Source organism: Hoplias malabaricus, chromosome 7 (assembly GCF_029633855.1).
Source record: "Hoplias malabaricus isolate fHopMal1 chromosome 7, fHopMal1.hap1, whole genome shotgun sequence".
In the NCBI taxonomy this organism is placed as follows: domain Eukaryota; kingdom Metazoa; phylum Chordata; class Actinopteri; order Characiformes; family Erythrinidae; genus Hoplias; species Hoplias malabaricus.
In genome coordinates, this window is record NC_089806.1 from 1662738 (window position 1) to 1680570 (window position 17833).

Consider the following 17833-nt stretch of genomic DNA (forward strand, 5'->3'; position numbering starts at 1 on the left):
CTGAAGTTACACACACAATCTCTCTCTCTCTCTCTCTCTCTCTCTCTCTCTCTCTCTCTCTCTCTCTCTCTCTGTGTGTGTGAGTGGGAGTGGGAGGGCTGTCAGAGGTTTTTAAGGAGGCAGCAGATCAAGAAAAAGGAGAAGCAGGAGAACAGAAAGAGCCAGAGGTGAGACATATTTATTTTCCTAATGCCCTGTTATTATCTTCACTTGTAAACTACTCACAAAGAGGAGAGTTCTACTGCTCCTTAGTGTCTCGCTGGTGTCTCGGGAGACTTAACATAGATTCTCTTAAAGTTTCTCAAGAGAAACAGTACTAGTAAGGAGTCGTCAGAGGCTTGTTTCCAGATCTAATCTGAGAGTGTTGTGAGCACTGGTGAGAAGTGGTTGAGTGTTGTCTTTAGGTCAGTTGCAGATAAAGAGGAGTGTTATTATCTCAGCACTGAGCCCAGCATGAGACAATACTGAGACCTCCACTAAAATTCCTGGATTCTTTCAGGTGAACCATTTGAGAAGCAGAAATCACAAACTTGTCTCCACCATCTCTCTGACCTCAGTGTGGTCTCTGAGACATTACAGAGATATTAATGAGACATTACAGAGATTTTATGAAATTCTAAAGAGATATTAAGGAGGAATTGAGATATTTTTAAAGTTGAAGGATTATCTCCTTGTGTGGAGAACTGATGGATAACCCATCCCTCAGTATCTTGGTTTCTCTGTATTTGGTCATTTGCCTCGGACAGTGGTCAGTGTTTATTTGACTTGGTGTTGGACTGATTAAGAAACAATGGGCATTTTGTCTGCTTTCTCAGCTCCACTCTCTCTCATTGTTCTGCTGGAAAAGTTTACCCAGTTCACATTTAAAATAAGTTTTAGTTAAGTTCTTGTTCTTGACGTTAAGATCCAGGAGAAGTTTGATCTGACATTGAATATTTACATCATATATAAATTCTGACATTATATTCCAGATTACATCACATTTACATAAACATTACTTTAAGAAATCATCCCTTAAACATTTGATTTGAGACTCAAACATGCTACTAAAACATGTGTCTGTTCAGTGTTTGAGAAAATGTTTAGTTTATTTTGAGTTGGTTTTAAAAACTAAACCAAAACAACAACAAAAACAGTACTCAATAAAACTCTTTAATGCAGTAAGAAAGGTGAATTAAAGTGTGTTTAGAATGGACCCCTGTGGTACACCCTACAATTTGCCAAATACACATAAAATTCACCAAAACTATAAATATATTTCCTTTTTTTAAAAATAGACATATTCCCCCTCTTTTCCACAGTGGAACATAGTTCTGTTTCTTAGTGAAACGTCTGTGACCTGCTTTGGTCCAAACCCCACGAGCCCCACAGCAGTGTTCTCCCCCTGTGTAAACAGCCCTGTTCAGAACGCCCGCTTTCAGCACCTGTTCCTTTAAATGATAATGAGCCACTTGCTGTTCACCCCGACCCCGAGCGCACAGCAGTGAGGAGCGAGAAGCAGAACCTCTGGTTTTTAGTAATTTTCACTCTGTTCTCTTTCTTCTCCGATTTTACTCAGTGCTCTTATTTCTCTGCGCTCGTTGTGTCTGTTTTGCTGAGTTTAACCTCATCTTTGCACTCTCACATAAACACGGGTCCAGCGCTGTGATTGGACAGACTCAGACGAGGGGGCGGGGCCATTCTAAAGTCTCTGCACTTCAGAACGACTCGTTTTATTCCCTGTTTCCTGACTTAGGCAACGCACAGAAAACTTACTGAGGTCTAGTTTCACAGTGTGTGGGTTGGTGGACTCCAGATCCACATGTTAATGTGAACATGTACAGAACAAGGGATTTCTACATGTTATGTCCATACAAGATTAGTTCTAAACATATTTATGACAGTCCTTCAGCAGCCAAGTCATTTTTTATGAAACACTTTTTATTTCAGCTTCACTGACAGCGTGTATAAATAAATGTATATAAATAAACGCTGTTTCAGAGGCGTTGTGATCTGATGATGAACCTCCAGTCCTCCATCAGCCGAGAGATCTTCCTCCCGAGAGACGAGAAACTGCTGGTGGCCATCGAGGTGAGGAAGAGGAGGAGGAGGAGGCTGCCCTTCATCACGACTGGCAGAAAGAGAGATTACACCACCTTCCTCTGTCTCTCAGGTAAAGGTGTAAGTGTAGTGTACAGATGTGTGCAGATGGTTGTGTGCCACTGGATAAACTACATGGTTATAAGAGAATATTCCACCCCAGACTGAAACTCACTGCTACAACACTATGTACATGAAATGTTAATTCAGAATAAAGTCAATGTTCATTTTATTGACAATAAATAATAATTTATAAAATTATAAGTTGTCTCTAGTTCCCCGTCTGTGAGTCTCCCACGTGTTTCCTCCGTGAAACACGAGGCCAGCCCACATCTTACTTTCTTTCCGAACTGCTGCTAATGCAATACCACTGACCAGCCTAATACTCCAAACGGGAATGCAAACTGCCCAGATCTGTCACATCAACAGTGAGATGGCCATTCTAATCACACAGACCGAGTGAAGCCTACCTGGCCTCACCCTGAGGCACCACATGGGATTGAGTTAGCGACTTACGGATGACAGGGTTAATGCTGAGTCCACCGCCCAGCTCAGGATCTCCTGTGTTTTACTTTTCCTATCATTATTTTTCATATTGATTTATATTAACTCTTGCTCTATAGTGCTTTGTGTTTAAAGAATATTAACAGATGCAGACGGATACAGAATCCTGACACTGTTTTGATCTCCTGTAAGTGATGTGCTGTCTCTTTAACCTTTTACAGTAAGGAATAAGCGTCCAGTGGAGGTGTTTATAACAAAGGTGAAGCAGTATCCTGGTTCCTCACACTTCACCAAACGCTCTCAGTGGTCAGTGGAGCAGCTGCGCAGGGTCGATGGAAACAACCCCGACAAGGTTCGACTCTACACACTCTCACTGTATCTACAACTGCATCCCCACTGTTTACAGAGGCCCATAACTTACACACACACTTACAGAGGGCACTGTTCACTCACTCCATTCAGTCCTGTACTTCAATATTACACCACTGCTGCCTGTTCGTATCATACTCCAGATTTACTTTCAATTAAGCTGAAAGTTTAGCATGATTTTCCTGCTCCTGGAGATATGAGGTTTGGTAATGACCATGCCTTCCTGGGATGGAGGGTGCAGGAGGCAGGTGTGGTTTGGCTTTCTTTTTTACCTCCTCCTTTCACCTCTCTGACCCCATTTACACCCATCAGCACGTCCTTCACCAGGTGTGTTACATTAGGACGATGCTGACAGGTAATCAGGGAGTCACAGAGAGTGAGGAGAGTTATCTGGCTGGAGCTCTGCCTTGGTCCATGCAGATCTGGGCTTAGAACAAGTTATTGCTCCTTCCCGGGGCACGGCCAGTGATGAGGCTTCAGTGAGCCTCTTGTATCCGGCCTCTGGAGACTAGAGCCTATTTCTGCACCTTGTATGTCCATGTCTGGTTTTGATCTGAACACAACTGAGGTTGTTCACTGTGCGAAGGGTTTATAACTGGACCAACAGGAATGGGTCAAAACATCTCTTTAAATTTCACAGTTTGCATTTCACTAATGTGAAGTTTTTACCTTCTCCTGTAAAATAATTTTTTAATATTATTTACATTTAGATTTTTGAGATACATTTTTTGCAAAATGTTTCACAACAAAGTATGTCACGTGACTGTAATTGCGATGTGTTTTTATTTTAGTCAACGGCATAGATTTGCTCCTGACATTGGTGGGGACCGATAAATCTACCCCCCCATTTCCTGGGTTTTGTTGTTGCTGTTGTTTTCTCTTTGCTCCGTGGAAAAAAAGGGGACTGTAAAAGAACTGACAGTGGGCAGTCTGCATTTCTTTGAAAAATAGCTCCTTATGTACAGCTTCTTTTTTGATGCCATCTTCACTCACTTCTGACCCCCATGTGTCACCCACAATGCACCAGTCTTGCTCAGTAAGTCAAAAGTTTTCCTTCCAGTTTTGGTGCTGCAACAACCAAATGTACCTACTGAGACTCAGGTAACAGCAGGGAAAAGCACAGACAGTCACACTGGGCATATGTGTTACTGAGAGGTAGGACTCGAGTAGAGTATGTGATTTAACCCTTTCTGCACCTCTCGGTTAATGAGACGTTGACAGATCAGTTTTTATTTTTTGGAGGGGATCAAATTATTGATGGAGACAATAATCGCTGGATATTGTTGGGGACACGTCACTTCTGTCCATGCTAATCCTGCGCACTTGATTTTAGTGACTGTTTTAATGTGATTACTTACTCAGGTTAGATCTGTTTTCAGGACACTCCAGAGTTCGATTTGTCCTTCGACCACGGCTATGACCAGTGGGTAGCGAGCTCCTCTGCAGAGAAATGCATGTTCGTCCAAGTCCTCTACCACGCCTGCCAAAAGTACTGGGAGGGGAGACGGGGGACGGAGAATGCTGTGAAGGCAGAGGAGCAGAAGGGCCCTGGGGCCTTGGGGGAGCAGCCCAGTGTCCCACCAGTGACAGAGAAGAAGAAAACCCAACCCACCCTACGACCGACTGAGTTCATCAACTGCCAGAGCAAACTGATGGGAGGTGAGTGACTCAGTCACTCGATCAATAATTCCCATATCATCTGTACACTTCTTCTTTTAGATTTACTGTAACTGATACAAATTAATATTCTAAATCCACAACAAGCTTTCAGGAGAAGTAAGGTTTACTTCCTTATATGATAAAACAACTTTAATAAAAGTGTATTATTTATAATATTTACACTGTTATAGAAAGTGTAACTCTCATGAGATAAATATACAATCTGTTTTGTCGTTTCTGATTGAACCACATTATTCTCCACAGAGCATGTTTAAAACAGGGTTTAGTACAGGATCTCTGACACATCCAGACCACTAGGTGTCAGTCTAGTAGCTGTTTTATAAAGTGAATTGTGATACTGTGCCAGTAGTCATGAAGAACTCTAAGCCCCCGGGAGACCCAGGACCCCCTGGAGGTTTTATAGCTCCCACTTGGCATTGCTTGGGGATCCTCCAGGAACAACAAGAGGAAGTGCGGTTGACACTGTGACCCTGAAATAGGAAGTGGAGATAGGAGATTTAACAACTGGGTGTTAGCATTAGCATTATAGCATTGCGGCGACATGGTGGAGCAGCAGGTAGTGTCACAGTCACACTGCTCGAAGGACCTGGAGATTGTGGGTTTGAGTCCCGCGCTGTGAGGAGTGTGGTCTGTTCTCCCTATGTCCATGTGGGTTTCCTCCAGGTGCTCCAGTTTCCTTCCACGCTTCAAAACAAAAAAACACACGTCAAAAGTGTCCATAGGTGTAAGTGTCTCTCCCTGTGAAGGACTGGCGCCTCCTCCAGGGTTTGTTCCCGCCTTGCGCCCAGTGATTCCGGGTAGGCCCCCCGGACCCACCACCGCCCTGAATCGGATAAGGGTTACAGACAATGAATGAATGAATTATTGCATTGTTAGCCATATTGTAGTGTTATTATCCCTGACTGACATGTCTTTGTTTGTTTTGTTGCATGTGATTTGTTTGTCTGTTTATGGCTGTAGATGCCTGCTCTGTAAACATGGTGATCTACCGCTGTAAGATCTTCCTGAACAGAATGATGAACACAATGGTCTCAAACCAAGCCCAACTTCAAAGCAGCGGCCAGAAAGGTGAGCCAGAGAGATTCATTCATTTGTTGATCACTTGTTTGTTTAAAGCCTTCTATTTGGGTTGGTGTTTCTCCTCCAGCGTTTCTTCTGCAGTGCTGTAGGAACCATCTCTACTCCTCTGGGAAGGGTTGTGGAACACTGCTGTAAAGATTTTATGGCTGCCAGTATTGGCAATGGGCATTGTCCAGTTAGGCTCGTATGCAGCTTCTCCAGAGCATCTATTAGTCAGAGCTCTCCTACAGAAATCAACAGGCTGTGTTTGTGCAGTCGTAAGTTAGTGTCTGAGTCTTCTGTGTGTTGTAATGTCTAATGAGAGAGTGTGGTGGCTGTGAGGAGTCCCTGCCCTGAGTGTGAATGTGTTGGGGTGTGGAGGAAGGTTGGGGGAGTGAGTTCTTCCTCGTGGCGAATGGATGTTTGGATCCCTCTGACAGAGCTCAGATCTCTGGAGAAAGGCTCCATTACCACAGAGGCTACTTTGTTCTGGAGGGTGAACAAGGACACAGCGCTGGCTGTTAGTGTTTGTTTGTGTGTGTGTGTGTGTGTGTTTGTGTGTGTGTGTGTGTGTGTGAGAGAGAGAGAGAGAGAGAGAGAGAGAGAGAGAGAGATACAGGGAGGATGTGTTAACTGGCACCAGGCTCCATGCCGGCTGTTTGAAGTGTAATGAATGGGAGAGGTGCCAGGCCAGAGAAACACACTGACGAGCCTTAACGACACTTCCATTGTCTGAATGAAGACATGATGGAGTTGGTTTTTTGTGCTAGGGCAACAACTGGGAAGTGACAGGATGCTTTACTTAGGAACATCATTAGGAACACTGTGTAAGAGGAGCTGTCTGTATGAGGTAGACACACACAGACAGAGCTACACCCAAAATTATAAATTTATCATTCCAAGGCAAACAAGTTTTTCAAATGCGAGGAAACACCATTCACAACATCACCAGCAACAAAGGCCAGACTGGAGCAGAGTTTAGTCCTGGGCCTACACCAGGAACGAGGTTTGGATAAGGTAATTGATTGGAAATGGAACGGGGCACTTAAAGGAACACTATGTAATATTTTGATCTTAACATTGCAGCTTCTGAATCATTGTGATGCTTCACTGTCCTGTAATAAGTGGAAGACGAGCTCTGTCACTGCTACTGTAGGCTCAGCACTGCAGAAACTGCACTATGTAACATTTAGAGAAGGGCAGGAAATCACCACCCTCCCTCCCTACTCCACCTTGAGTTCAATACAGTGCTGTAAAAGTGAATTCCAGACCAAGGACTAGAGTAGGGACTGGACCATGGGCCTGAATCAGGGCCTGACTCAGGGCCTGGGCCAACTACAGAAAAACTAAACTGGACCATGAACAGACCCAGGAGATAGGAGTAAGTGTTTCTGAGAGAGTGTATAACATAAATATAAATGGGATTAACTGAGATTCTCTTCTGTCATTTCAGCATCCACTGCTAAAGGGTCCACTTCTAAAGCTCGCACCGCTAAAGCGTCGACTCCAAAGGCACCCACTACTAAAGCCTCGCCTCCTAAAGCCTCCACTTCTAAACGCCCAGTTAAAGCCCCCAGGTCCCTCCCCTCTCCTCCAGCAGAGAGGAGTATGGGTAGTGTAGTCCGCAGAGCCAGTCAGGTGCTGAGTGACCGTGGAGACCTGAGGATGGCCAAACAACTTGCACTAACAGCCCAAAAGGTAAGAGATTAAAAACACTAGAGTAGGCTCTGCTCATTGTTACTGTGCTCACAGTCATTAATGTCTATCACTAATATCTATATTCAGCTTTATCTGCAGCACAGTAAATCTTAACTTTGGACAGCAACACTGTTACTGAATTAGTCTATTAGTCCAATTACTGCTGTTGGAGTATGTGTTAGATAGTAGCACATGTCAGACATGCTAGAGTGAATGTTAAAGATTAGTATTACATATTTATTCATTTCCAAACAATCATCTTCCAAGACATAAAGTGTTTTAAGTGATATGTGATCAAACACAGTAGCATTCAACCGTCCCTATCAATAACCAGTGCTCAGAGTCGATTGATGACGTAGTGGACCTCGACGAGGCTGCCCTCCGTCTCCACTGCTTTTCACCCTCACTGATAAACTACTGGCATTTACCTTCAAGACTCCTGCTATGAGAAGGGAGGGCTGAAGGGTGTCATACATATACTCTGACATGACTTAGCCCCTTTCAAATACACCTTTGGTCAGAGTCTGTCTTGACACAGTCACTGAAACTAACATCGAAGACACAATCACAACTTGTTTGTATTTTGTTCAAAGATTATTCAGGTAAAGTCCTCCACTGCTTTCTGTCTGGAATGTGCTGCATTGTGCATTACACCCTGTCTCCTGTAATTAAAATAAACAACAATAAGAGTAATGAGGAGTTATGTAACCCACTGACTTTACTGTAGGGTTTCTGTATCGTGACGTTAAACATGCCAAACATTGCAATTACAGAATGATGGCCAATTGTGTTTTCTTTTAATTAATTTGGAGAGTTATATCTTTAATCCCAAATGTCTCATTAATTTGACAATAAACATTTAAAGAACAATGTATTTGTTCAGTGTTGAAAAACAACACACTCAAAACATGAGGCAAATATACTGTATATTTTCACTATCTCTCTGTGAACATGGATTTGAGAACCTAGGGTGGGCGCAAATCACATGGTCTGCTGAAGTAATCATTGTCTCCTAATCCGACAATATCTTGACACCATTTGAAAATAATTTCACAATTTGAGAAATGAACACAGAACAGAAACAGATCTGTTTGCGAAGTGTGTCGTTTCCAACAGGACAGCCTCAGAATGACCCCTCAGCCTCAGAATGACCCCTCACTCTCAGAATAACCCCACAGTCTCAGAATGACTCCACAGTCTCAGAATGACCCCTCACTCTCAGAATGACCCCTCAGTCTCAGAATAACCCCACAGTCTCAGAATAACCCCACAGTCTCAAAATGACCCCACCGTCTCAGAATGACCCCTCACTCTCAGAATAACCCCACAGTCTCAGAATGACCCCTCACTCTCAGAATGACCCCACAGTCTCAGAATGACCCCGCAATCTCAGAATGACAGAATGACCCCACAGTCTCAGAATGACCCCACAATCTCAGAATGACAGAATGACCCCTCAGTCTCAGAATGACCCCACAGTCTCAGAATTACCTCTCAGTCTCAGAATGACCCCACAATCTCAGAATGACAGAATGACCCCTCTGTCTCAGAATGACCCCACAATCTCAAAATAACAGAATGACCCCTCAGTCTCAGGATGACCCCTCAGTCTCAGAATGACAGAATGACCCCTCAGTCTCAGGATGACCCCTCAGTCTCAGAATGACCCCCCAGTCTCAGAATAACCACACAGTCTCAGAATGACCCCACAATCTCAGGATGACCCCTCAGTCTCAGAATTACCCCTCAGTCTCAGAATGATCCCACAGTCTAAGAATGAACCCTCAGTCTCAGAATGACCACACAGTCTCAGAATGACCCCTCAGTCTCAGGATGACCCCTCAGTCTCAGAATGACCCCACAGTCTCAGAATTACCCCTCAGTCTCAGAATGACCCCACATCACACTGTATGTGTTTGTTGTGTTTTGTTCCTAGTTGCGTTGATTTGATGAAAAGACCAGGTGAATTTCCCTCCATGCTGCATATTTTAATCTCTGAACCTTTGAGGTTCCACCCTCTTGATTCTGCGTTTGGAGGATCTAGAACAGTGCCCCTGTTGGACTGGAGGGGACTCACACTGCTGCTGCTTCTGTGCTCAATGTTTTGCTACTAAGTGCAGACGTCCTGTGTAAACATGGCCTATATGTGCCTGTTAGTTAAAACGAATGAAGTGCTTTCTAAGTGTTGCCTGATGGGAAGTGAAAAAGTGTGAAGGATTTATTAGAAATAACAGTGTTTAGACTCTGAGTGAATGGTGCGGGTTTTCTCCTGCAGTTTTAAGTTATTCATTTTCACCTTATCAGTGTATATATATATATATGACTGTTCTAACTTACTGTCTCAGTGGAAGTAATAATAATAATCATGATCATTAGTTAACATGTTAATACGTATTATTTAAAGAGCACCTCTATAAAGAGTAACAACCAAAAATGAAAATCACATGAAATTTAATTAACTTAATTAAATGAAATTTAACAATGTTTAAATACCATAAAGTAATAAAACAGTAATTTAAAAGTCTACAAAATGAGTTTATGATTTTGAAGATTTTTAGCTGAAAATACCAGGTGCTAAAGATTATAACACAAATCTAGGGTTCAGTGTTGGCTTATGCCATCATTTGAAAACTGGCATAAGCTCTTTGTAAAACTCTGTGTAAGAATGTCTTTTAGATGTCCTTTATTGTTCATGAATGTGATGTGAAGTGTTTATAAGACCGTGTTAAATCAACATTTTAATGTTACATTAACAAAGTGAGTGTGAACGTTTACCACTCGTCAACACACTCAGTGTTAATCTAACATTAATTGTGTTGATATAACTCTGGTGAAATTGCTGTGCATCCTTCAACACTGCAGTCAGAGGACCTTAGCACAGCCCTCATGGGTAGAACATGGGCCAGATTTGTTTAGGACCGTGATGGATCTGTGGGACACTGGATCACGGGATAAATGTAGGACCCCTGTAACACTCTATGTTTGGAGTCCACATTGGCCCCTAGTGGACAGCACAGATGGACCCATCACTGACCCTGGAGGGCCTCCATACGTGGGCCCAGTGTTTAACCCTGATGTGCTGCTCACTTGTGTGCACTGCTGATCAGATACAATGTGTGTTAAAGATAATTAAGTGTGCCTTATGTACATGTTAACGAGTCCATTGTGCTTTATTAACGTGTTCCTCTTTTACAAACGTGTCTCACACTGCGGGACGGTGCTTCTGAGAAATAAAAGGCTTAAAGATGTCCTGCAGTGTGTCCTGTGTGTTGTTAACACTGTAATAACTGGTCTGTGGATGTTGTTACCGTCATTGTCTCTGTGTTTATGTCCTGAACAGACAGGATGATGAACCTGTTGCTGTGTTAATGTTATGTTCTTACAGAGAAATAAACCCTCAAAGGTTAAATATATGAATAATGTTGTGTATTTATTTGGATTCTACTTAAAGGTACTTTAAAGGTCCATGTGTAAACCCCGCCCTCTCTAAGAGTGTGAGGAATGCACATTCAGAGGGGGAAGGTGAATGTATGTGAGGTGGGGTGGTGACAGAGACCAGGGCCAGTATTATATACCTGCAGTAATGGAGGCTGCAGGGTCAGGACCCCATCTGTTCATCACACTGCTCTCTATCACAGTGGAGGAGTTTTTCTCCTTTCTGTCTAATTTACTTTAAAGGCTTATTCCACACAAATATCAGTAATTGATCAAAATACTTAGTTTTAATTATTTTCATATTTATTTACTAAATAGATGTATAAATAAATAAATATATTTGCAGGATTTTTCCACCCAAATATTCCAGTGTCGCAGCCACACAGCTCCAGGGTCCTGGAGGTTGTGGGTTGAAGTCCCACTCCGGGTGACTGTATGTGAGGAGTGTGGTGTGTTCTCGCTGTGTCTGCGTGGGTTTCCTCCGGGTGACTGTCTGTGAGGAGTGTGGTGTGTTCTCTCTGTGTCTGTGTGGGTTTCCTCCGGGTGACTGTCTGTGAGGAGTGTGGTGTGTCCTCCCTGTGTCTGTGTGGGTTTCCTCCAGGTGACTGTCTGTGAGGAGCGTGGTGTGTTCTTCCAGTGTCTGCGTGGGTTTCCTCCAGGTGACTGTCTGTGAGGAGCGTGGTGTGTTCTCCCTGTGTCTGCATGGGTGTCCTCTGGGTGACTGTCTGTGAGGAGTGTGGTGTGTTCTCCCAGTGTCTGCGTGAGTTTCCTCCAGGTGACTGTCTGTGAGGAGTGTGGTGTGTTCTCGCTGTGTCTGCGTGGGTTTCCTCCGGGTGACTGTCTGTGAGGAGTGTGGTGTGTTCTCGCTGTGTCTGCGTGGGTTTCCTCCGGGTGACTATCTGTGAGGAGTGTGGTGTGTTCTCTCTGTGTCTGCGTGGGTTTCCTCCGGGTGACTGTCTGTGAGGAGTGTGGTGTGTTCTCCCAGTGTCTGTGTGGGTTTCCTCCAGGTGACTATCTGTGAGGAGTGTGGTGTGTTCTCCCTGTGTCTGCGTGGGTTTCCTCCAGGTGACTGTCTGTGAGGAGCGTGGTGTGTTCTCCCTGTGTCTGCATGGGTGTCCTCCGGGTGACTGTCTGTGAGGAGTGTGGTGCGTTCTCCCAGTGTCTGCGTGAGTTTCCTCCAGGTGACTGTCTGTGAGGAGTGTGGTGTGTTCTTGCTGTGTCTGCGTGGGTTTCCTCCGGGTGACTGTCTGTGAGGAGTGTGGTGTGTTCTCGCTGTGTCTGCGTGGGTTTCCTCCGGGTGACTGTCTGTGAGGAGTGTGGTGTGTTCTCTCTGTGTCTGCATGAGTTTCCTCCAGGTGACTGTCTGTGAGGAGCGTGGTGTGTTCTTCCAGTGTCTGCGTGGGTTTCCTCCAGGTGACTGTCTGTGAGGAGCGTGGTGTGTTCTCCATGTGTCTGCGTGGGTTTCCTCCGGGTGACTGTCTGTGAGGAGCGTGGTGTGTTCTCCCTGTGTCTGCATGGGTGTCCTCTGGGTGACTGTCTGTGAGGAGTGTGGTGTGTTCTCCCAGTGTCTGCGTGAGTTTCCTCCAGGTGACTGTCTGTGAGGAGTGTGGTGTGTTCTCGCTGTGTCTGCGTGGGTTTCCTCCGGGTGACTGTCTGTGAGGAGTGTGGTGTGTTCTCGCTGTGTCTGCGTGGGTTTCCTCCGGGTGACTATCTGTGAGGAGTGTGGTGTGTTCTCTCTGTGTCTGCGTGGGTTTCCTCCGGGTGACTGTCTGTGAGGAGTGTGGTGTGTTCTCCCTGTGTCTGCGTTTCCACTCAAATATTCCCACTTTATCTAATTACTTATTGGTTTAAAAGCTTATTCCGAATATCTGTGTCTGCGTGGGTTTCCTCCGGTTGACGGTCTGTGAGGAGTGTGGTGTGTTCTCGCTGTGTCAGCGTGGGTTTCCTCCGGGTGTCTGTCTGTGAGGAGTGTGATGTGTTCTCCCAGTGTCTGTGTGGGTTTCCTCCAGGTGACTATCTGTGAGGAGCGTGGTGTGTTCTCCCTGTTTCTGCGTGGGTTTCCTCCAGGTGACTGTCTGTGAGGAGCGTGGTGTGCTCTCCCTGTGTCTGCATGGGTGTCCTCCGGGTGACTGTCTGTGAGGAGTGTGGTGCGTTCTCCCAGTGTCTGCGTGAGTTTCCTCCAGGTGACTGTCTGTGAGGAGTGTGGTGTGTTCTTGCTGTGTCTGCGTGGGTTTCCTCCGGGTGACTGTCTGTGAGGAGTGTGGTGTGTTCTCTCTGTGTCTGCGTGGGTTTCCTCCGGGTGACTGTCTGTGAGGAGTGTGGTGTGTTCTCCCAGTGTCTGCGTGAGTTTCCTCCAGGTGACTGTCTGTGAGGAGTGTGGTGTGTTCTCCTTGTGTCTGCGTTTCCACCCAAATATTCCCACTTTATCTAATTACTTATTGGTTTAAAAGCTTATTCCGAATATCTGTGTCTGCGTGGGTTTCCTCCAGGTGACTGTCTGTGAGGAGCGTGGTGTGTTCTCCCTGTGTCTGCATGGGTGTCCTCCGGGTGACTGTCTGTGAGGAGTGTGGTGTGTTCTCCCAGTGTCTGCGTGAGTTTCCTCCAGGTGACTGTCTGTGAGGAGTGTGGTGTGTTCTCGCTGTGTCTGCGTGGGTTTCCTCCGGGTGACTGTCTGTGAGGAGTGTGGTGTGTTCTCGCTGTGTCTGCGTGGGTTTCCTCCGGGTGACTGTCTGTGAGGAGTGTGGTGTGTTCTCGCTGTGTCTGCGTGGGTTTCCTCCGGGTGACTGTCTGTGAGGAGTGTGGTGTGTTCTGTCTGTGTCTGCCTGGGTTTCCTCCGGGTGACTGTCTGTGAGGAGTGTGGTGTGTTCTCTCTGTGTCTGCGTGGGTTTCCTCCGGGTGACTGTCTGTGAGGAGTGTGGTGTGTTCTCTCTGTGTCTGCGTGAGTTTCCTCCAGGTGACTTGTCTGTGAGGAGTGGGGTGTGTTCTCCCTGTGTCTGCGTTTCCACCCAAATATTCCCACTTTATCTAATTACTTATTGGTTTAAAACTTATTCCGAATACACATTAATATATATTTAATATCAACACACACACTCTCTCTCTCTCTCTCTCTCACACACACACACACACTAGAATGTCAACAATATGTTCTACATCCTTATATCCATGTCACTAGGTGGCAGTGTTGTGATAATAGGCTCCTGAAACTGCTGTGTCCGGCTCTGCAGCTCCACCCTTCTCTCACAGGGAGGTGAAGAAGGTATGGAAACAAATCTAATCAGACTTAGAAATATTACCACCATTGAATTTGTAGCACTGATTTTTTTTTGTACTGAAATTGAAATGAAAGTCTTCAGATTTCCACCTCTGAATATTTTGCTTCACAATTATGAATCTGAATATAATTGCTCTTGAATTGAACTCGTGAATTTTCAAGAACACGTTTTCACTGTCATTATTCAATGTTAATAAATTCAGATTTAAAAAATCAAACTATATATTTTGAAGTTGCTCAAATTCAGTAGACGAAATTCAGACACCAAAATACGAGTGAAAAAAAACAGTACACATCTGGGACACCAAGAATAAGCAATTGATTTATTTGGATTTTCTCTTTCACCTTAAATGGTGCAGTAATTGCATTCTGTCGCAGATACAAACACAACTTCCACACCGTGGAAAAACTACACGTTTAGCTTCCTTCCGTGGATATTATCTCTTTATTTTCAAAGTGTCTCAAAAATCTCACTAAAAAAAAGTCTCACTAAAGACAATATAACAGACTATTGATGTCCTGAAGATGAAGAAATTTTACTGTGGAATTTTTTTGTAATGGCCCTGTGAACAGAGCATGTGATATGAGAGAATGTGGAAACATTCTGTGGGGATACATTCATGTGAAAATTAGATAGGGTGGTTTAAACATATGTACATTTGACTTTCATTTGACTATACAAATAAAACTGAAGAAATTACTTATAAACATGTACAATGTGATGAAGAAACATTTACATTTCTTGTGAGGAAACAGTTAGGACACCCCCACATTAATTACTATTTAAAATGTCTATATTTCGAATCCGAACCATTTAAATCAGTTTGATTAGCCCTTGATTGTTGAAGTGAGTTCCAGGTAGGCTCTGGACCCACTGCAACCCTGAACTGGATAAGAGGTCACAGATAATGAATGAATGATTGTTGAAGTGAGTGGTATCACCATGCCGAGATCTAAAGAGCTCTCTGAGGCCTTCAGAAATAAGGATATAGATGTGTATGAGTCTTGGAAGGGATGTAAACAGATCTCAGAACAATTAGAAATCCATTTAGAAGCCATTCCATTGTCCAGGAAATAATTTACAAGTGGAGAACATTTAAACCTCCTGCCAATAAGGCCAGGTCAGGCCATCCTAACAAGTTCAGTCCAAGAGCAGACCACAAGGTGCATAAAGAAGTCTCTAACAATCCTAAAATGTCATCACGGGACCTACAAGTTACTCTTGCCACAGCTGATGTCAAGGTACATGCATGCACGGTGGCTTAGTGGTTAGTGCGTTCGCCACCCAGTGCTGGGATCTTGGGTTCAAGTCCCATCTGGGTGGAGTTTCCATGTTGTCTGCGTGGGTTTCCTCCGGGGGCTCCAGTTTCCTCCCACAGTCCAAAAACATGGAGGGTAGGTGAATTGGCTTCTCTAATAACTGTCCTGGTGTGTGAGTGAATGAATGTATGTCTGTATGTGTGAGTGAATGTGTGTGAGCCCAGATATGGATTGGCGCTCAATCCTGGGTTAAACCCAAGTGCCCGATGCAGTCCTCCAGGTGGACGGTCGTTCCTGGTCGAGAGTATGCTGTGCGCGTTTGGCTGCCGCTTCTCACCAGTGTGTGTGTGTGTGTGCCACAGAGCTCCTAGACAAAGGCCAGGAAAAATGTGCTTTTTGAAAAAAGTTGAATTATTTGGGCACAGAAACAGAAGACGACCTGCACGGCATTTGAGCACATTATTGGCAAGAAGCATTGTTACAACAAATAAATAATCTACAAACACAAATTTCTATATAAATATTTATAATAATATTAGAAATAACCAGACATTGTTAATATACACACCGACATTCAGTGTTTAAACAAACACAACTTTATGAATTAAACTCTAAAATCTCCACAGTAAAATCTCTTCATCTTCAGGATATCAATAGTCTGTTATATTATGTCTTTAGTGAGTCTTTCAGATTTCTGAGACACTGAAAATAAAGAGATAACATCCGCGGAATGAAGCTAAAGGTGTAGTTTTTCCACGGTGTGGAAGTTGTGTTCTTATTATTTTTTTGTAATTGCGACAGAATGCAATTACTGCAGCATTTAAGGTGGAACAGAAAATCCGAATAAGAAGGCAACTTCAGCGTCGTGGGTTGGATGTTGGTTCGATTGGAGACAGAATCGATTGTTCATCCTTGGTGTCCCAGATGTGTATCTGATTTTTTTGTAACTCGTATTTTGGCATCTGAATTTCGTCTACCGATTTTGAGCAACTTTGAAATATATTGTTTGAATTTTTTTGAGCTTGAGGGGGCGCCAGTCCTTCACAGGGCAACACACACACACACTTTTGAGTCGCCAATCGACCTATCAACGTGTGTTTTTGGACTGTGGGAGGAAACCGGAGCACCCAGAGGAAACCCACGCGGACACGGGGAAAACACACCAACTCCTCACAGACAGTCACCCAGAGCGGGAACCAAACCCACAACTTCCAGGTCCCTGGAGCTGTGTGACTGCGACACTACCTGCTGCGCCACCGTGCTGCCCTTCTACAAATTCAAAGGTGGTAATATTTCAAAATCTGATGAGACAGATTTGCTTCCATAGTAAATCAGTGTAAGTACTGCCTCGTATTTTATTTACCACATTCACTTTTACAGAAACAGTGGTTCTCAGTGAAAAACAAACTAATAAACAATGACTTACTCTTTCCCTGAGAAAAAGTGTTTCCACAGACAGCAGTGGTTCTGAAGAGGAGAGGTGGTCTGCAGCAGGGGGAAGGTGAAGGTGATCACTGCTGAAGATGAGGACGAGGAGGGAACTAAAGGTAAAAAGATCAAAACTAAAGTCAGGTTGATATTAACTTGTTTTCGTTGCAGTATTCCACCACTAGAGGGCGCACACACATTAGAAATAACAGTGAGGTCCCCAGCAATATCCACAGTCCCAAAGAAAGACACATCCTCTTTTACCACCACTTCACTGGTCAGAAAATATTCAGCCACATAAACATTAGGTCAAGCACAGAGGGTGGAACATTGATGTGAGGATTTGATGGCCTTCAGCCTTCACGTAACCCTCTGTGAGGTCCGGGTGCTGATGTTGGACTAGCTGTGGATCAGAAACACCACTCCAACTCGTTCCAACGCAGTGCTCTGAGGAGTTACACCACTTTGTTGGACTGTTGGCCCTGGGTATGTCGAGCCATGACTCATGTGCAGCTGCTCCAGAGCCCCATTTCCATGTGTGTTTCTGTGGAGATTACACACAGAGGGAGAGCGTCGCTGCAGCTGAACTCAGTCGGTATGAGAGAAGTTTACAAACTGGACACGGTGCCCCACAGAGAGGGTGGTAATATTAGAAGAGCACAGTTTACTGAGTGTGACTCCTTTTATCTCCTTTATAATTTCTCATACTGGCCTTCCTTTAAAACAAATGTTCTTTCAGACAACACACACACACACACACACACACACAGACTTCATGCCCCAGACAAATATTATGTTCCAGTGTGAGTGAAAAAAAAATCCAATTTGTCGTTCAGGAGGAAACACAGGAGGCGGAGGATTACGGCCAGACGCTGGAGAAATGGGGCTGTGTGTGTGTGTGTGTGTGTGTGTGTGTGTGTGTTTAAATTCTCCAAGATAAATATGTTTTGACTCTGTAGTAAGAGCTTCTCTCTCTCTCTCTCAGTCAGTCTCTCTCTCTCTCTCTCTCTGTCTCTCAGTGTTTCTCTGTCTCTGTCTCTCTCTCTC

General features: G+C 44.4%; 1 protein-coding gene across 1 annotated transcript; it reads left to right on the forward strand.

Moving 5' to 3' along the window:
* Positions 1-83: 83 nt before the first annotated feature.
* Positions 84-10784, forward strand: stxbp6l (syntaxin binding protein 6 (amisyn), like). The gene is made up of 7 exons (XM_066676285.1): positions 84-167; positions 1981-2152; positions 2805-2935; positions 4332-4611; positions 5593-5700; positions 7145-7389; positions 9326-10784. The coding sequence occupies exons 2-7, from the start codon at positions 1996-1998 to the stop codon at positions 9332-9334; spliced, it is 930 nt and encodes a 309-aa protein (XP_066532382.1). The 5' UTR covers positions 84-167; positions 1981-1995; the 3' UTR covers positions 9335-10784.
* Positions 10785-17833: the final 7049 nt, after the last annotated feature.